This window comes from Rhinoraja longicauda, chromosome 18 (genome assembly GCF_053455715.1).
Source record: "Rhinoraja longicauda isolate Sanriku21f chromosome 18, sRhiLon1.1, whole genome shotgun sequence".
Lineage (NCBI taxonomy): Eukaryota > Metazoa > Chordata > Chondrichthyes > Rajiformes > Arhynchobatidae > Rhinoraja > Rhinoraja longicauda.
In genome coordinates this window covers 10,562,404-10,584,024 of record NC_135970.1, presented here as the reverse complement: position 1 = coordinate 10,584,024, position 21,621 = coordinate 10,562,404, and the positions used below count along the sequence as shown (strand labels likewise).

The window sequence follows — 21,621 nt, the reverse complement described above, 5'->3', positions numbered from 1 at the left end:
CATTTCTTCTCTCCTGAGATGCTGCCTGACCTGCTGAGTTACTTCAGCATTTTGTGAATAAATACCTTCGATTTGTACCAGCATCTGCAGTTATTTTCTTATACTTCTTTAGACTGATGTCAGGGGGGCGGGACAAAGGAAGGATATAGGTGGAGACAGGAAGTTAGAGGGAGAACTGGGAAGGGGGAGGGGAAGAGAGGGACAGAGGAACTATCTGAAGTTGGAGAAGTCAATGTTCATACCGCTGGGCTGCAAGCTGCCCAAGCGAAATCCAACTTTAGATAGTTCCTCTGTCCCTCTTTCCCTCCCCCTTCCCAGTTCTCCCTCTATCTTCCTGTCTCCGCCTATATCCTTCCTTTTTCCCGCCCCCCTGACATCAGTCTGAAGAAGGGTCTCGACCCGAAACGTCGCCCATTCCTTCTCTCCTGAGATGCTGCCTGACCTGCTGAGTTACTCCAGCATTTTGTGAATAAATACCTTTGATTTGTACCAGCATCTGCAGTTATTTTCTTACACATCTTAGCTTCTTAGATCAGTTAACATGGCTCAAGTAAATGAGTGGTGGTCTCCAAATCCTTTCATTGCTGTTTCACTGCTCAGGTTTTGCAATAATTTGCAAAGATAGTGCTGAGTAAATCTGACTAGGCCACATTATGGCGATATAATATAAGCACCTGTGTGATCATAAGCAATGTTTTAGCTTTCCGGAAGGTTCATGACGAGGTGTGCCTCACGTGATCTAGCTTTACATTAGCATTTATGTGCTGCACTTATGGTACCAAGATATCATTGCAAGAGTGGAATATCTGAGCACTGTTACACATACCTTGCATTTCCACTCAGCACAAGACAGAAGAGGGCTCCGCCTGAGCCGGCTGCCTGCCTCTTTTCCGGGGTTACGTCCACACCCGGGTGGGTTTAGAGAGGGACTATGTGCTGTCCACGGGCACCCTGGGGGGTTTCCGGGACCTCTGGGCACCGCGTGGGGTGGAATATATCCTTGACAAGGATTGTAACATAGTTGTTTAATAGTATATTTGTGATTTAAGAATATTTGTACTATGACGGTGGGCTTGTTGGTATTGTTTCGTATTGTACATATTATTCTTGTAATAATTGATTACATTTATTTTTGGTTAAAGAAAACAATCCCTTGGGAGCAAGTGAGAGGCAGCACATCATTCTATCCCAGCTCATTAAGGCAAAGGGTTACCTAATGACATAAGGGATCCCCTTTTCAAAATAGCAGGGGACAGGCTAAAGTTGAGAAAATAAAAAATAATCATCATAAATCCAGCATAACTGTGAAGGGTTAATGAAGAGAGCTGACTCTGAATGAATAATCGCTGAAAGGCAGCCCAAAAGCTTCATCTGTTTCCATTCAGTGAATCAGATGGTGCAAAAACCACAAAACAAATCAAGTTTGCAGTTACTTCCAAGATTGATCCTCCTCATCAGAATCCTCGATGCTGCAAGGTTCAACAGGAGAACCCTTCTGTTAAAGTGATATCCATATCAGTTTAACACAGGCAAAGACAGTGCGAGGAACACGCATGGAAACTGCTAAATGGCTAAATCAGCAAACCAATGTATGCCAGTGGTCACGGAGAACAATTCCATGGGTTGGCAATTTCATTAACAAAACATTGCTGTACTTAAAGGTGTGCTTGCAATGACTGAAACTAAGCAGCACCAGAAAGAGCCTCACAAGACCCCAGAAGACATACTGTACAATACAATATATCTTTATTGTCATTGTACAGGGGTACAACGAGATTGGGAATGCGCCTCCCATACATGCACTTCTGACGTACAAGCCATAGATCCTCATAAATCTAATCCTACATGGCAGAAATACCCTCCATCTGCTTCAAAGTGGACAACTAATTTACAGTGGTTAGCTTCCAAATGGTCCCTGCCAAATATAATACTGCAAGAAAGGGAGCAAATATCACACCAATTAGAGCAGGAAAGACGAGTGGCATGGAGAGAATGGACACAGCACGAGAAGTGAATATCATACAGAGAATAAACATCATGCACACAGTACAGGAGAATGTATGATCCTCACACAGTACAAGAACGAGAGTGAATATTACACAAATAACACAGGGTAAAGGGTGAATATACACAATACAAGAGAGAGTGAATGTGACACATATTGCATAGGACAGAGTAAATATCTCACACATTGTACAGTGCACTACTAAATGCCTCTCTTGTACTGTGTAGCATTCACCCCCTTTTCTGAACTGCGTGCATAATATTGACCCTCTCTCTTATCATGCATCTGATATTAACTCTCTACTGTAATGTGTGAGATATTAACCCCCTCTCCTGTACAGTGCATGATGTAAACTTATTTCTGTACAATGTGTATGTTACCAGCTCTCTCTCCAATGGAGTGCGCGTGATATTAATCTTCTCTCCTCTATAGTGTGTGCCTTATTAACTCTTGTCCATAATTTTTTATTCCCAAACACACAATCTGGCAGAACACAGGTTCGGCAACCCACATATGCAGATAATTCCTCTCCTCTCTCCTCCACATCCCATGAGCAGCCTTTCTTACCTTTGCTAAATTCGTCCATCTTGATTGGCATGAGTGGACTTTGTGGGGCAGAGTCTCCACTCAGAGAATAACTGTGCTCTGCCTGGATGGCTGGCGTGGCTGGATCGAGCTCCATGTCCAGTAAAGAGTTCCTCTCGACCAGCAGCGGGTCATCAAAGAAACTACTAAACAGCTCATTGGAGAAGTCATCCAGGTTTTCTGAAAAATGCTGCAAGTGGATAAAGAGGAATGGCGTTACTGCATGTAGCCCGATTAAACAATGTAAATACATATGGCCCAATAAATCTGCGTTATGCATATTGCCTGATTCAACTGTATTTATACACCTGACTTGCTTAAAAGTGTTACAGAACAAAGACCCCTGACTAAATAGTATTTAGTGCGTGGGTTTTCTCCGAGATCTTCGGTTTCCTCCCACACTCCAAAGACGTACAGGTATGTAGGTTAATTGGCTGGGTAAATGTAAAAATTGTCCCTAGTGGGTGTAGGATAGTGTTAATGTACGGGGATCACTGGGCGGCACGGACTTGGAGGGCCGAAAAGGCCTGTTTCCGGCTGTATATATATGATAGGATATGATATTGCTGTAATAAATTGAACCTGTACTCCAAAGACATACAGGTTTGTAGGTTGATTATCTTGGTATAAATGTAAATTGTCCCGAGTATGTGTAGTATGGTGTTGATGTGTGGGGATCGCTGGTCGGTGCGGTCTCAGTGGGCCGAAGGGCCTGTTTCCGTGCTGTATCTCTATACTAAACAAAAAAAATGGCACAATTCTCCCTTAATTGAACAGTGCAGCCTCTAATTAAACGGCAGTAATGAATGGTGACCCCCCCAATTAAACAGCATCACGGAACGATTAAACAATGCCACGGCACGCAGCCTGATTAAAGTGTTACTGCATAGGGCCTAATTAAATAACTACAGAGTAGTGACTTCTGATTAAGCCCTTTATTCACAAAATGCTGGAGTCAGCAGGTCAGGCAGCATCTCAGGAGAGAAGAAATGGGTGACGTTTCGGGTTGAGACCCTCTGATTAAGCCCTGTTGCAGTAATGCCTCTTTAAACACCTGGTGCGAAAGGTCCCTTTTGAATGATGTTGCCACATGCTGCCCAAGAAGCACTGTTGCTGCGTATGGCCCCTTTAATCAATGTTACTGGACACAACAGCCAGATTAAACAATGTTACTGTGAATGGTTTGATTAAAACAGTGCTACTGCAGTGCATCCGGTTCCAATGCATGCAGTCGCCCTGAATACGAGTTATCATACACAGCCAAATTAAACAGCTTTACTTTCTACAATCCATTTCAACAGCAATATTGAACAGTGTACTGCAAATGACTCAATTAAGCAGTGTTCTGAACAAAGACCTCTGATTAAACAGTTATTAAACAGTGATCCCCGATTAAACACCATTACTGAACAGTGTCCACTGATCAAAGCATTACTGTATAATGTTTGATTAAACAGTGTACTGAATGCAGCCCCTGATTAAAAAGTGAATTTGCAAACAGCCCAATTAAATAGTGTTGTACTGAGGTCTCCGCAGATGCCATTGACTGTGGAGTTCTTCCAGCAGTTTATTTTTGGCTCCAGATTCCAGCATCTGCAATCTCTTGTGCCTTGAATAAACAGTGCTACTGAATAGAGATCCTTATTTGAACAATGATACTGCATGCAACCTGATTAAACAGCAAAACTGTACACAGCCCCCAATTAATTAGTATTAGCGCCCAAGGCCTGATTAAACTGTTGCTGAATACTGATTACGGTTTGTTAGTGGAAACAGCCCAATTGAACACCGTTGCTGCATAATGCCCTTTGATACATGTAGTTGGTGCATAGAGCATAATTAAACAGTGTTATATTATACGGTCTGATTTAAGAGCCACTGAACATAGAACACATATTGAACAGCATTACTGCAAGCAGCCAGATTACTGCATACAGGCTGATTAAACTGAGCAGAGCAGGGAACTTTGATTCAACTGTATTTCTGCATACAGGCAACTGAAGCATCATATCAGGTAACTGAGCCATCCAACCGACAACTACAGACAGAGCGATCCAGAACTACTATCTAGTATAAGAAAGTAACTGCAGATGCTGGTACAAATCGAAGGTATTTATTCACAAAATGCTGGGGTAACTCAGCAGGTCAGGCAGCATCTCCAGAGCTACTATCTACCTCATTGAAGACACTTGGACTATCTTTAATCAGACTTTACTGGATTTATCTTGCACTAAACGTTATTCCCATTATCACGTATCTGTACACTGTGGACGGCTCGATTGTAATCATGTACTGTCTTTTCATTGACTGGTTAGCACTGTATCTCAGTACACGTGACAATAACATGAACTAAACTATAGTCCAGTTAAACTGTGTTACTAAGCAAAGAACATTGATGAAACTGTGATTGCCCCAATTACACCGAAATATTGCATACAGCCTGATTAAATATTGCTACTGCATGCAGTCCATTTAAATTGTGCAACTGCATATTAAACAATGTGACTGAATAAAGACCCCCTGATTAACGAGCGTAATTGCATGCAGCTTAATTAAACATTACCACTGCATTCAGTTGTATTAAACTTAATTACTGCATGCAGGCCTACCGATTGAACAGCTTTACTGAGTACCACCCTCCTCCCACTAAACAATGTTACTGCAAATGTTCTGATAAAACAGTGTTGTTGTTTGCAGCCCAATTAAATTGTATTGCAGCTGATTAAACGGTGTTACCTCATATGGCCTGATAAAGCAAGCTCATTGCATATGGCCTAATTAAAATAAATGATTGCATACCGAGGGATTAAACAGTACTAATGCATGTATTGTTGCAAAGACTCCAATTACACAGTATTGCTACACACAACTACCATAAACTGTATAACTGAATACAGGCTAATGAAACGTATAAAGTGTAAGAGTTCAAGAAGCTGCACAGACAGCAGACAGCAGACAGCAGACAGCAGACAGCAGACAGCAGACAGCAGACAGCAGACAGCAGACAGCAGACAGCAGACAGCAGACAGCAGACAGCAGACAGCAGACAGCAGACAGCAGACTGGACACTTAAATCTCATGGGCTGATGCTGTGCATTTAAAAATGATGTTATGCATTTCACAAGTTCACTAGTTATGGGAGTAGAATTAAGCCATTCGGCCCATCGAGTCTACTCCGCCATTGGATCATGTCTCATCTCTGCCTCCCAATCCTATTTTCCTGCCTTCTCCACATAACCCTTGACACCCATTCTAATCAAGAATTTGTCTTTCTCTGCCCTAAAAATATCCACTGACTTGGCTTCCACAGCCTTCTGTGGCATGAGTTCCACAGATTAACTACCCTCTGACTAAAGAAGTTCGTCCTCACCTCCTTTCTAAAAGAGCGACCTTTATCTGAGACTAAGACCTCTGGTCCTAAACTCTCCCACCAGTGGAAACATCCTTTCCACATCCACTCTCTCTATCCCTGTCATTATTCTATAAATTCATGGTTATTGGCAATCCACAGTACCTTGCAGCAATGAAGAGTTTTAAGTGACTTCACTCTTATAATGTACAGAGCATGAAAGTCAACTTGTGTCGACAGTTCACCACAACCGTAACCTAAAATGTGCAGATAACCTGTTTCAGTGACATTCATTGAGGGATAAAGGTTAGCCAGATTATCAGGGTCATTTGAAAAGCATTAGGGGAATCTGAAATAACAACAAGAAAATGCTGTACATACCCAGCATATCAAGTTAGAATAAAGTTAAAGAATAATTTATATAAATCTGACGGTGCAGATGTTCCATGGGTTTACAAACTCAACTGAAGGGTGGCATCTCTGACAAAAGAAACATAGAACCAGGAAATCCAGTTCATTCCAGAAGATAGATACAAAAAGCTGGAGTAACTCAGCGGGACAGGCATCATCTCTGGAGAACATGGATAGGTGACGTTTCACAGAGTGCTGGAGTAACTCAGCGGGACAGGCAGCATCTCTGGAGAGAAGGAACGGGTGACGTTTCGAGGGTCGAAACCCTTCATTCCTGAGACGGTCCAGCCTTAGACCACACTCCTCACCAGTTCATACTCCTGGTCCCAATCCTATATGGCCATTCTTCTTTCTGACGTATCCAAATGTGGAAACACGTTGTCTATTGGCATGCCTTTTAATTGGTAAGATTCTCACTTCTGCTCCACTGAGATCAGTTAACTCATTCTGGAAAAGGGATTGTTCCTGGCCTGTGGCAGCTCAGTGCAGCACAGACTAAGTAACCTACACAATCACTGCACGATCAGTGAAATCCAGACCAGACCAAACCACTGTCAGCCATGGCTCAGATGTACCCCATTCCTTCTCTCCCGAGATGCTACCTGACCCGCTGAGTTACTCCAGCATTTTGTGTCTACCATGGCTCAGATGCCAGTCTGAAGAAGGGTCTTGACCCAAAACGTCGCCCATTCCTTCTCTCCTGAGATGCTGCCTGACCCGCTGAGTTACTCCAGCATTTTGTGTTTACCATGGCTCAGATGTAGGTCACTGGACCTCAAGTTAGAAGAGTTGTACTGAGTTAGATCTCCTGTTTAGGTTGGGACAATAAACCAAGACCCTCATTTATTCTCTTTGGTGAAGGTAATTGATCCCATGGTTCTATTTGTAGAACATTTTGCGAACTCACTCTGTTGCAAGGGCAGGTTTTTATCGCTCAGCTAAAATCACCAAAGAAATCTTATCTGGCATTTTCCCATTGCGGTTGGTTGGAAAATGCTAAGTACAAATCTGCTTGCATGTTTCCTATTTTACAGCAATCACTTCACTAAAATACTTGGTTGGATGGGAAACACTTCGGAACATCCTCCGGTCACATGACCCCAGTTTTGTCTCTGAGGCACAGCGGGACTGGGTAAACTTACACGGGGCCACGATGATAAAGAGATTTTGAGCAAGACTTCAGGATGGTGTTTTGCTTCCCAGTTGTCAGGGTCCAGGATATTTTGGAGCAGCTGCAGCTCATTCTCAAGGGAGAGGGTGAACAGCCAGAGATCACTGTGCACATCAGTACTCAAGACCGAGATAGGAAAGGAGTACTTAAGACTTGGGTAGGAAAGGGGACAAGGTCCTGCAGTAAATATGGGGAGTCAGGAAGGAGGTTAAAAACCAGGATCTCAAAGGGGGTAATTTCTAGATTACTAAAACTGGCACGAAAAGAAGGATAGGCCTCGTGAAAATGCGGCTGAATTAATGATATGTCATTATCATATGGGATATGTCACAGTGACATTCTTTGCTTTGCATACCCAGGGTATGCAATGAGCCACTACATATAGGCCACTGACAAAGGTCCAAAGTATTCCATTTAGTCCCCAATGGTGCCCCTTTGTTCTCGGCAACTCCCCCCCCATGCTGGATCCCACTGGTGCAGGAGGCAGGGGTGTTGGTTAATGGATCATTGGGATCCTTAATATTGACAGTATAAGAAAATAACTGCAGATGCTGGTACAAATCGAAGGTATTTATTCACAAAATGCTGGAGTAACTCAGCAGGTCAGGCAGCATCTCAGGAGAGAAGGAATGGGTGACGTTTCGGGTCGAGACCCTTCTTCAGACTTAATATTGATGGGGTCTCCCATAGTGTAAAGTGCTTGGATGAGATGGAATTTGTTAAAAGTGTCCTTCTGCATACCGTGAGCAAGAGCAAAAGAAGGCAGTCTTTTCACTTGATGGTTGGTTCAAATCTAGAATAAGCTACCTCTAATCTAAAATAAGAAGAAGCTAGAGAAGTAGATATTATTGTGACTTTTAAAAAGCATTTGGCCAAAAATATGGAGAGGAATGCTTTGGATGGCTCTGGGCCAAATGCAGGCAAATGAGACTAGCTCTTTCTGCCAACTTGGCCAGCATGGACGATGTGGACTGAGAGGCCTGTTTCCATGCTATATAGCTCTGTAACTTTATGATTCTATAGAATTGACGACCTTGCATCCTGTACACATAAAGCCCAAAGTAAATAGTGGAAAGAATGCTCCTGGCTCTGAAACTGCTCCTCCGAACCCAGCTTTCCTTTCACCGTCATTAAGCTCTGATATGAAAACAATTCAACATCCTTAGTCCTGCCTTGCTGAATTTAAAGGGAGTGGGCAGGATCTCGCAGAAGCACTGGATCCGGCTTAGCAAAATAAATAATTGCAGTTATGACTTGCAGTCGAGCAGCTGAGAATGCAACATAAGCTGAATGCGGAGAGGGCGTGCTCAAGTTATGCAGAGCTGACTCATGCCAAGGTACGCAACGTGGCCAAACAAGATTTACAGGCAGGCTCTAATTTATTCAACTTGAACACAGTTTCCTACCTACGTCATTGCACCTGTACTGGGTTATCGCAAAACCAATAACCTGAATGCAAACATGTTCTGGAATCTCAACAAGGATATCCTATACGGCTTACTTTGAACAACCTTTCAAAAAGAATGCATCATCATTATCATAACCTAATGACAGGTGGGGAGGATATCACCTCTGCTTTAAAGACACCCACAAAGAACATCACGACATTTCTTTAGCCCTTCCACATTCTTGCCTTTGGCGCAATGAATTAAGTAACCATGCGTCATTCTGTGGCTAAATTAAACTGGTACTTAACACAATATAATGCCTCATCTTTTAAATACTTAAGATGAGTGAACTACACCCACGTTTTAGGCAGAGTACAGGCCACACCTGACCAAAGCCGACAAAAGGTAACATGAACGATTAAAGGTCAGTTCTGTATGGAGCGCACAGAGAGGTCGGCAAAAGCATCACTAATGACGGGCAGTACACAGCTGACACTCAGTCATTATTAAACCACTATTCGCCGTTGTGAAATGACTGAGGTCGCCAACAAGACTGCAAGGGATAGGGCAAAACATGAAGAGCTGGCATTTAACTTGGATTAGAAAAACATTTAAAGGATGAGAGAAATACCTTTGCTCAGTCCGCCTTAACCAACCTGATCTCCCGGTGGCTCAGCACTTCAACTCCCCCTCCCACTCCCAGTCTGACCTTTCTGTCATGGGCCTCCTCCTGTGTCATAGTGAGGCCCACCTCAAATTGGAGGAACTGCACCTCATATTTCGCTTGGGCAGCTTACAGCCCAGCGGTATGAACATTGACTTCTCCAACTTTAAATAGTTCCTCTGTCCCTCCCTTTCCCCTCCCCCTTCCCAGTTCTCCCACTGTCTTCCTGTCTCCCACTACATCCTATCTTTGTCCCACCCCCTCCCCTGACATCAGTCTGAAGAAGGGTCTCGACCCGAAACATCACCCATTCCTTCTCTCCTGAGATGCTGCCTGACCCGCTGAGTTACTCCAGCATTTTGTGATACCTTCTATTTGTACCAGCATCTGCAGTTATTTTCCTGCAGAGAAATATCAGTAGTGAGGAGGCTGTAGCTCATGCAAAGTGGATCAACTGCATATCGAGCAGAATGAGACCTGATGTGGCTAATGTGGGAACAGGAAAAGAATGATTTTAATTTACTTTTGCCTTATCTCACCTCAGCACATCTTACATGACCTGCAGTCGAGATTCATACCAGCAGCAATCCTGTTTGACAAATCCTTGACTGTCAATAACCCTGGGGAAATCGTTGACCAAAATCCTAAATGAACCAACAACAATCTTTTGACTATCAGACCAAGACAAAAGCTGGATATTCCACAAGGACAGAGTCACCTGTTGACTGCCGAAAGGTAGTTCACTGACCATATGTGCAATTCAGGTATCTAATGGCACATTCTGAATTTTGCTGGATGAACACAGCTCCAACACCACTGAAGGAGCTGAGTGCCTTGTGGCCCACACCCCAACCATGACCTTAAGCATCATTCCCTTTACTTTTGGCTACAGTGTGTACCATCTACCATTGTAACTTAAAGCGGCTTCTTCAACACAACACTCAAACCCGATCTTTATCATGAATGATAAAGGCAACTAAATTTCGAATATGACACCAATTCTCCCTCCAAGTCATTCAGCTTCCTGGAATAAAAATATATTCCCATTCTTACAGTTTTACTGGGTCAGACTCCTGTAATCAACCTCCTGAGGCACTGTAGGAGTACCTTCAAAGCAAGGGCAGTAGTGTTTCAAGAATATGGCTCACCACCACTTTCTCAACAGCAATTCCACCCACTGGAACAAACACAATGGTGCAGCTGGTAGAGCTGTTGCCAACACAGAACCTGAGACCCGGGTTCGAAGCGGACGTCAGGTGCTGACTGCATGGAGTTTGCACGTTCTCCCCACCACTGCGTGGGTTTCCACTGGGTGCACTGGTTTCCTTCCATACTCCAAAGACATAAAGGTTTATAGGTTCATTGGCTTATGTAAATTGTAAATTGTCGCTAGTGTGTGGAATGGTGTCATTGGTCAGAGGGGACTCGGTGGGCCAAAGGGCCCGTTTCCACACTTTATGTCCAAAGTCATATCCCAAAGATGTGCAGGTTTTGTCGGTTAACTGGCCTCTAAAATTCCCCCTAAAGTGTAGGGAGTGGCTGGGAAAGTGGGATAATACGGAACTAGTGTGAATGGGTGATTGATTGTCGCATGGACTCGGTGGACCGAAGGGCCTATTTCTATGCTGCAACTCTAAATTAAACACAATGAGCAAATAATGAGGTGCTGTTGCTTTAGGGGCTTTATGTTGATGGGAACAGTAGAGAGGACTCCTCCCCCAAATAGTTCAATGGGATTTTTATATCTAGTTGAGAGAACAAATGTGATCTAGGTTTAATATCTCATCTTCAAGACGACATTTCTGATGTACAGCTGCACGGTTTGGCAAAATTAGCCTGGCGATGCATCTTTTATGGGATTTGAACTCCCAAACATTAAGTTAAAGTGCTGCAGCTGACACCTGAAAAAAAGTCTGTCGGGAAAAGCGAAAGAGGAGATCATGGCTGGTGTGCAAACAGCAGTCTGCCAGCTGAGTGTCTGATGTGTGATTATGACAAGAGCCTACTACGTTACTGATCTGTTCAGCATCTCAGAAGCCACATAACATCTCCCATTCCTGACAATAGACAATAGACAATAGGTGCAGGAGTAGGCCATTCGGCCCTTCGAGCCGGCACCGCCATTCAATGTGATCATGGCTGATCATTCTCAATCAGTACCCCGTTCCTGCCTTCTCCCCATACCCCCTGACTCCGCTATCCTTAAGAGCTCTATCTAACTCTCTCTTGAATGCATTCAGAGAATTGGCCTCCACTGCCTTCTGAGGCAGAGAATTCCACAGATTCACAACTCTCTGACTGAAAAAGTTTTTCCTCATCTCTGTTCCTAAATGGCCTACCCCTTATTCTTAAACTGTGGCCCCTTGTTCTGGACTCCTCCTAGAGGACAACAGAGAATGGATAGACATCTATCAAAACTGTCATCAATCACTAACCTTGGGTTTGAGCAAATATGACGAAGCTCGGAAGAGGGAAAAAGGCAATCAACAGAATCATGCCACTACTTTCCAGGCTGTCTGTACGGAGTTTGTACCTTCTCCCCGTGACCATGTGGGTTTTCTCTGAGATCTTCGATTTCTTCCCGCACTCCAAAGACGTACAGGTTTGTAGGTTAATTGGCTTGGGTTTGTATAATTGGTATAAATGTAAATTGTCCCTGGTGAGTGCAGGTTTGTGTTAATATGTGGGGATCGCTGGTCGGTGCCGACCTGTATCTCCAATAATCTTCGCCCTGTATCTCCAAACTAAACTAAATTAAACCTCACAAAGTTGTCCTGATGCTGACTATCCCACACTCACTTAATGCCCTGAGCAAATCTTCATAAAAATTCTTCCACTCCTGAAAGGCTCTAGATTATTAATTCACCTCTTCATTTCAGCCTTAAATTATAATTCTGAATAAAGTATGTGTCAGATATATTCAAATAAGCCACCGTAAAATGGATGTTGGAATCTAAAAAATGCATTTATGAAATCTGAGATTCGTCTCACCAAATTGCCATGGGCTGCTGTAATGTAAAGGGTAAAACTACACAAGAAATTCAGTACCTCAAAAGCTGAATATTAGGAAAGACAAATGCAATTTATGTATAAAAGTACACTCTATATGCTTCCAGGCAGCCCAATTTATGTTTGTGTCTGTACCGTCAGTTGATAACATGCAGATGATACACAAGCAGTCAATGGAAATTTTAAAGAAGTGGAAAATCTAAAATAAATTGTAGATGCTGGAAATCAAAATGAAAATGCTTGAAATACTCAGCAGGTTAGGCTGAATCTGTGGGAAGAGAAACACAATCAACATTTCAGATCATAGACTCTTCTTCAAAACTGCAAAGGAGCCAAAAGGGACACAAGAGACTGAAGATGCTGAAATCTGGAGCATCTGCCCATCTGCTCCTCACGGGGATGCACCTAAAGCTTGCCATCCCCTGCCTCACTCCTCCCCCTCGACAAAACTGAATCCAGATCCTGTGCATCCAGGCTCAGGGACGGTGGGCTGCTGAATTACAATAATCTGCGGAGTTTTGCTTGAAATATCACAATCAAATCAGAAGGCCAGCCATATTGGTCTGGCTACTGTCCCAACCCGCACCGGCTTGCAATTCAGGCATGGAACTGAATCTGTAGCCATTGGGTTTGCATCTTAAATTAGGTCTTTAAATGATGTGGTATTTGATTGCAGCATTATATATTTTCCATAAGAACAACAGTGCAGCCTCTGATCATCAAAGTAAACTCCATTGTCTCTTACCACTGGGCTCACGGATTACTCTTATACTTCTAAATATTCACCTCACACAAAAAATAAATCAATGTTGCCGTTAAACATCCCTCAGCCCTCTCCGCCCTGACCTCACTGGATAATCAACGTGCCTCTTTTCATTAATCCCATTGACCATCCATTACACAGGCCAAATGCCCAAGACAGCTGATGTTTGCTTTCTTCATGTATAAAAGTGGATGGCTGACTATCAAATATTGGGAGTTATGTTCAGTAACCTTTAATAGCTTCTGGCTGTACATTTTTCAGGAAAAAAATCTGTAGTGTTGAGGCATTGGATAGACATATTCTAACTGGAATGAAATATCTTTGCTCCACTCTCAGAAAATCTTTCTAAAAATACACATCTTGCAACACTAAGCATCTTGCATAGTGCATCATAGAAATAAGCAAAGGCATTTAGCAGTGTATGAATGCAAGTGATGATAGATGCCCCGATTGCTTCTAAAGTCAGGTAACTGTTTGAGATGCTGCTGCTGTCACGGCTTGTAAAAGATAGATTAAAACATGAGCAAGAATGTTAAATTTAACGATAATCTGACCAGGAAGGCAATGTTTTCAATTCAGCAAAGGAAGCAATATTTTTGTAGTAAGAAAGGGGAGAAAATGAAGGAGGGAATTAAAAAAAAAAATCAGTATCTCAAAAATGCCGGCTTTTTATCTGATAAATGAACCTTTATCCTAAAAGTTGGAGAATGCCTATAATCACGAACTTACGAAAGGACCACACCAGAAGCACATACTTCGGACTGTTGTTCACTGACTACAGCTTGGTATTCAACACCATCATCCATTCCTGCTCGTCCCATAAAATTGGATCCTCGACTTCCACATCGGCAGACCTCAATCAGTACGAAGTGGCGATCACGCCTCCTCCTAGGTGACCATCAGCACAAAGGCACTTCAATTTTGCATGTTCAATCCCCAGTTCTACATGTGCTCTATCCATAACTGTGTAACCAGACATGATATCATCATTGTTGGATGAATAAAGGGTGACAACAAGTCAGAGTACAGGAGGGAAATCAATGATTTAGTGGTGCCAGAATAACAATCTTGCTCTCAATGTGGATGGGACATTGCTCTCAATGCAAAGGTGCTGATTGTTCACTTCAGGAACGGAAAGTGAGAGCTGTCTTCATTTGTGGGATGGCAGCGGAGAGACCCAATGGCTTTATGTTCCTGGGCAGACACATCTCTGATGAACTGCCCTAGGCCCGGCAAATTGACTAAATTACAAAGAAAGCCCACAAACATCACCACTTCATTGGTTGTTTGAGAAGTTTCAGCATGTCGCCGAACACACTATCGAACTTGTACAGGAACGCGGTGGAGAACACACAGACTGGTTGCATCATGGCCTGGTTTGGTCATTTGAAATGAAGGCTGCAGAAACCAATAGACATTGCCTGGTTCATCAGCGGTATCGATCTCCTGACCTTCGAAGGGATCTACGGCAAGCACAGCCTCAAGCAGGCAGCTGATATCATCAAAGACCCATGCCACACCCCGGCCACACTTTCAACCTCACTGCTGCAATCGGGATGAAGATACAGGAGCTTGAGAACCATTACCTCCCGGTTCAAGAACAACTATGTCCCATCCACAATCAGACTCTTAGACCACCTTGCACAACCCTACCTCAGCACCAAACTACGATGGACTTGCACTAAAGTTGCACTGCCTACTTTGAGCAGCATTATCATGATCTGGTTACCTAGAATTCCTGATAGTTTAGTGTATATTTATTTGTTGCGTTGTTGCATTTAATATGCCCGAACAGTTGCTGCAAGTAAGAATTTTATTGCTTTGATCGCAGTGCGTTTGACAGTTACATACACTTGACTCTTGAAGAAGTTACGATGTTAGATTAGAAAGATTGACATCAGCATGGCACAATTTTTTTCTGTTAGCAGTGATGTGGCAATGCAATGGTATTCCCCTATCTTGGTAGTCGTTTCATTTTGTTGTTACTTGCAGGATACCTCCAGGGTCAAGCAACAATAATGTCGAACTGAGCAGCCAATTATTCTGAAAATTTCTCAGAGGCAACAAAGCAGGGAGTAAGTCATTTTGAATTACTTTTTAAAAGAAAAGGAAAGAATTCGGCAGACAAAATAAAAATAGTCACCATTTTATTAACCAAAGAACATGGCATTTTGAAAGCACAAAATGGAGAGAATGAAATTCATGCAAAACCTAATCTGTTCCAGAGGAGTTCAACATTAATTTCCACTTGGTACACCAGTAAATACTACCACATCTCACTTAGTGGCTTTTTCAAGGGTTTTTAATGATGAAAATGGTGTGTTTAAAAATAAGAGGAATGTTTCATCTACTCAGTGACTTGAAGAAGATTCCAATTAGTGATATCAACCTCACATCCCAAGGAAAGACAGGATATCACTGCCAAAGATTTTTAGATTTCCTTTTATCTTCAGGAGTAGATGTCAGTTTCAGAGAGATGGTGGTAAATGTTTATATTCTTTCCATCATTGCAATTGCCAAGTCCGTACCACAATGCTAAAAGGCACAGAGGGAAGCCATTCAAACCATCTCTTTGACCAGCTCAGTGCCAGCTCTTTGTAAAAAGTAATCCAACAAATCTCTCTCTCTTATTCTTATTTAATTGCTCTTAAAATTGTTTCATTTCGTATATACATATCCAATTCCTTTTTGCAACAATCTCCCTTTCAGCCAGTGGATCCTAGATTATTTTGGTTCACATTTTAACGTCTATTTATAATGGTTGCATGCGGTTATGTTATTCCATCTAGCTGTCTCCAATATGTACAACTGTAGTACTGTTGTCATGGTAATAACTTGTTCTCTGATATCTTAGCAATCTAGCATTATCGGAGGGGTTTGGAATTCATTGCCGAGGGCCAGATTGACTGAGTTTGAAACAGCTCACAACTTTCAGGGAGAATCATAGCTTTTATTCAAAGGTTATCATGTTAAAGTGGCCACTGCAACGCTCAACAGGACAAAATTCCAGTTGCTTTTCCAAATCAATGACAACTAGCCCAGAGTAATTTTTACAGTGTGCAACACAATGGATTTTCATTGCGCAATGAGTAACAAAGTTGGTCCTAAAGTAACGAATATACTTTGAAGGCAAAGTGCTTTTGATTAGCTGCTCCTCTACAAGAGGTCCACACAGATCTCCCTAGTAGTCTTCATCCTCTGTTCCTATCTGCTTATTAAGCGTTTTGAAAATGTCTACACCCTACTGTTTGTTTTGGTGGTGAGTTTCACAATTTTGATTTTATTTGTAAAGATTTATCTTTGTGATCCCTAGTTCTCGGTTCCCATACAACTGGAACCATTTTCACTGCCGCTTTAATGAACTGCCTAATGAATTCATTGCTCACAGAGGAATTTCTATCCTATTTTCTCAGGGAGGGGATTTGTTTATCTTTGGATATTTAGTCTCATTGCTATAAAATTATTATATTACCTGGAGAATTGTTTTCAATTAATTCAATAATGGGCTTGGGAAAACAAATGATACTGCCAAATCATACACGGAGTGCAAGAGGTTGCAGTGAATCAGGATTCCACTAATAACTGGATGAGAGGTAATGTAACCAGTAAGATCAATATCAGGGAATAATGACAGTCAAAACAATGGCAACCTTTCAATCTAAAACTTTAGAAAATCCAAGTGCTTAATTTTAAGTTATTGTTTTAATGGTTGAGATTTGAAAGATATGCATACTTCTCAAAATTTAACTATTAATATTAGCACTTGAGGAATAGGCTAAGTTAAATGTGTGGTTTATTTGAGCTCAGGGAAATGTAAATAAAAGGTGAGATTCAAGCTCCTTCATTTAATACAAGGAACGGTAAATATAAAAATTGGGAGCTTATACATATATACAAATGTAGGGCATTTGTGAGTCTACCACAATAGTCACCTAATTGAAAGTATACTAATGCATCAGAAACAGTCCGGTGAAATTGTCTTATAATGTTGGATAGGCTACCTTTGTAACTCCTGGAGTTTAGAATACTGCAGTGAAAGAGGGCTTGATTGAAACAAAACCAAGACACAAAATTCTGGAGTAAGGCAGCATCTCTGGAGAACATGGATAGATAATATTTCAGATGGGATCCTTCAGACTGATTGTGGAGCGGGGAGGGGGAGCCATGAAAGCTAGAAGAGAGGAGAGATAGGGCAAAGCAGAGCCAGTAATAGTTGAACACGGGCAAGGAGTTTTTATTGAAGATAGACACAAAAAGCTGGAGTACCTCAGCAGGTCTGAGAGCATCTCTGTAGAAAAGGAATAGGTGACGTTTTGGGTCGAGACCCTTCTTCAGACTGATAGCTGGATAAAGGAAAGAGATGAAAAGACAGGTGTAAGCACAAAAGAAGAAAGAGTTGTGAATTGTGAAGCTCGAGGATAGAAAAGTTGCAAATTTGTGAAGTTGGAAGAAAGAATGGAGGGGGAGGGGAGAAATGGTGTAAGGTCAGCCAGAGTTCAGGGAAGGGGAGTGGGATGTGGGGAAGAAAGAGGGGGTGGGGTTGGACATAAAGGGAAGGGGGTGTTGGTAGAAGTTAACTAAAATTGGAGAATTCAATGTTCATACAGTTGGGTTGTCAGCTACTTATAAGGCCCCCCCCCATCCCCCCTCCCCCCCCCCCCCCCCCCCCCATACACACAATGAAGCAAATAAGCTCCTGAGGGGACTTGACAGAGAAGGCTTTCTCGTGTGGGGATGATCTAGAGTTTAGGGTCACTGTTAAAAATAAGGGGGTATCCATCTAAGACAGATGAGATGAAGTTACGGTCAGATCAGCCATGATCTTATTGAATGGCAGAGCAGGCTAGAATGGCCGAGTGGCTTACCCGTGCTCTTAATTTTTTATGTTAATATGTTCCCGATTCAACTCTTAGTGATATATTTAGTATGTGTCAGATGTGAAGTAACATCCATTTATCTGGAATTGGCACATCCAGGTTTAAAATAGCATGGATGATGTGCAGAGTCAAATATATATAGGATTGTACGAGTGTCTGTACATGCAGAACAGTTCTTCTGTAAATCGAACTGCACCAAATCTGAAAGTCAGCAAATTCTGTTCCCAGGATCAGGAAGTCTAAAACGAGAGAGCAAAGAGCCCAGGGTAGGGGAGTCTACATCTAGAGGGCAGAGATTTGTACACAGCGAGTATAGTGGGTGTATGGAACAAGTTGCCAGGGGAAACTATAAAGATTGGTACAATTACAAGACATTTAAAAGACATTTAGACAGGATAGTAAAAGTTTAGGGGGATGTTGGCTAAATGCACGCATATGTGACTAACTCATCTTGATTGAGACGGACAAATTAGTCCGAAGTGCCTGTTTCCATGCTGTATAACTCTCAGACTCTGTTCCTGCCTGAACCAGGATTTGTTGGGGGTGTGGAGGGTTTTCTTTCTCTTAGCAGCAAACATTAAGTGTGTTCTACAAATAGTAATGTAACTGTACTTTGCAAATTTAAGTCCATAAGTTCCCGGACCAGAATCAAGGATCAAGGATGACTTGCTTCCAGAGGGGTGCCCATGCATAGTTTCTTTCAGCATTAAAAGCTGCTGCATACCAGCCACGAGCACAGCTTGGCAAGAAGGAGTGGGTCCAATGGCTCAAACTGATTGGAGTGTAGGCTGTGCTCCATAGACTTAACACACAAAGATTTGTGAGCACACATTAATGCATTCCAGCTTCACTGATATAGATGGAAAAATACATGTTTTTTATATTACAGGAGCAGAATTAGGTCATTCAAATCTACCCCGCTATTCAATCATGGCTGATCTATCTTTCCCTCTCCACCCCATTCTCCTGCCTTCTCTGCATAACCACTAACACCCTTACTAATCAAGAATCTGTTAATCTCCACCTTAAAGATATCCATTGACTTGGCCTTCACAGCCGTCTGTGGTAATGAATTCCACAGATTCATTACCTTCTAAAGAAATTCCTCCTCACCTCCTTTCTGAAGGTATGTCCTTTTATTCTGGGGCTATGGCCTCTGGGTCCTAGACTCTCCCACAAGTGGAAACATCCTCTCCACATTCACTCTCTCCAGGCCTTAGGACATGCATAGGAATTAAAGATATTTCTTTCAGGTGTCGTCCAATTTTCAGAATATTAACCTTCTTATAAAAACGTTGAAATTAGATTTTGATCTTCCAAATTTCAAACTATTTCAGAGGCCATTAGCCTCTGTGATTCCCACCTCCAATCTAACCTCAAATGTTGGATGCAGCTTTCCTCCAAGCTCTTCTCCACACAAATCGCAGTGGTTAAATCTGCTCTCTTCACCGGCACTGATTACAAGCAGTCTCTACCTGTTGCAGGTGTATTGGTTTAATAGTTCTACTGTTAACAGAATCCCAGAACTAAAAACTACAGTATCATATTGCCTTCATATCATATCATATCATATATATACAGCCGGAAACAGGCCTTTTCGGCCCTCCAAGTCCGTGCCGCCCAGCGATCCCCGTACATTAACACTATCCTACACCCACTAGGGACAATTTTTACATTTACCCAGCCAATTAACCTACATACCTGTACGTCTTTGGAGTGTGGGAGGAAACCGAAGATCTCGGTTGCCAGATAACCTGGAAAATCCTTTCCCTGCCTATAAACGTTATCCCAATGGTGGCTCAGATAATGGTACTTAGACCCTTGAATAAGAATAACATGGGATTGAGTCTTAAGCACATAAAACAAATTGGGGGTTCCAGCATAGGACTGAGGGAATGCTGCTTTGTTAGAGCTGCTGATTTTCAGGTGAGATCTTTAACTGAGACCACACCTGCCCTGGATGTAAAAATCAGTATTTCAAAGGAGAATAGAGAAGTTCCTCTTTGTATCCTGGGCAGTATTTACACTTCAGACGCAGAGTTCACGACAGCAAAAAGAACGGATGTGCACAGGAACTCTAGGGATCAAATTAAAGGGGAAATTAAGAAAACTAAAGACAGGATATGAAAAGATATTGGCAGATACAATGAAAGAAAATTCAGATGAATCTAAGTACATAAAAACAAGTAGAGAATTAAGGAAGAGCAGTGCTTATTAAAGAGCATGATGGTAACGTTTGTGTGAAGCTTGAGGATGTTGGTGAAGTTCTGAATGAATATTCATTGGTGATTGATTGGTTCTACAAAAGAGAGGTAATAGTTACGGCAGATAAGTGTGAAATATTGGATTGATACATTTAGTAAAAGAAGAAATATTAGGGAGTTTAGCATCTTTAAAAATAGATAAATCTTCACACCTAAATGAAATATCTCAGAGTGTTTCAAAACAAAATAAGGAACCAGGAGCAGGAGTAGACCATTTGGCTCTCTAGGGCCACTCCACCATTCCACACAAACATGGCTGATAAGCTATCTCAGTACCTTGTTGCTGCCTTCTCCTGATATCCTTGTGTAAATTTAGCAACTTGTTCTCCCCTGTGTTCTTCAATAGAGAATTCCACAAGTTCACCACCATCACCACCACCTAGCTCCGGGTATTTCTCTTGATCTTGGTTCCAAATAGCATTCTCCATATTCTCCTTACCACCTCAAACACACCCCAGCTTTGTATTGTAGGGAAATAACTGCAGATGCTGGTACAAATCGAAGGTATCACAAAATGCTGGAGTAACTCAGCGGGTCAGGCAGCATCTCAGGAGGGAATGGGTGACTTTTCGGGGCGAGACCCTTCTTCAGACTGACCCGAAACGTCACCCATTCCTTCTCTCCTGAGATGCTGCCTGACCCGCTGAGTTAGTCCAGCATTTTGTGATACCAGCTTTGTATTGTGTGCAAACAACACATGGAGGGATGGTACATCTAGAATCGAGGAGGAAATTGCAGAGCTTCTGACTACAAATATTCATTTCTCTCTGGTACAGGAGTGGTGCTAGAGGACTGGAGGGTTGATAACATTGTACCAAAGGTCAGGGAATAAACTAAGTAATCACAAGTTAGTTATTTGAACTTCAGTGCTGGACAACATTATACATTATACTCCATTCTAAGGGATGGTATAAATATTCATCTGGAACGGCAGTGGTTTATGTGGGACAGACAGCGTGAATTTAATAAGGGAAAGTTTATCTGTCGAAGGAAGGTTGTGGAGGGCAGTGGACATGATGCAGCTTATATGGATTTTGAACAAAGGATTTGGCACGACAGGCTGGGCTAAAAGTAAATGCTTATGGGATCTGAGGAAAAATGGCAAATTGGAATGAGAACTAAATGCAGTGGGGGG

At 42.3% G+C, this 21,621-nt stretch overlaps 1 protein-coding gene across 2 annotated transcripts in view; it reads right to left on the bottom strand.

Moving 5' to 3' along the window:
* creb3l1 (cAMP responsive element binding protein 3-like 1) overlaps positions 1 to 21,621 on the bottom strand; it is a 121,790-nt gene that overhangs the window by 49,594 nt on the left and 50,575 nt on the right. For both annotated transcript variants that reach the window (XM_078415100.1, XM_078415099.1), the window contains exon 2: positions 2,573 to 2,780. In XM_078415100.1, the coding sequence (XP_078271226.1) occupies positions 2,573 to 2,780 (208 nt within the window). The remainder of the gene's footprint in view (positions 1 to 2,572; positions 2,781 to 21,621) is intronic.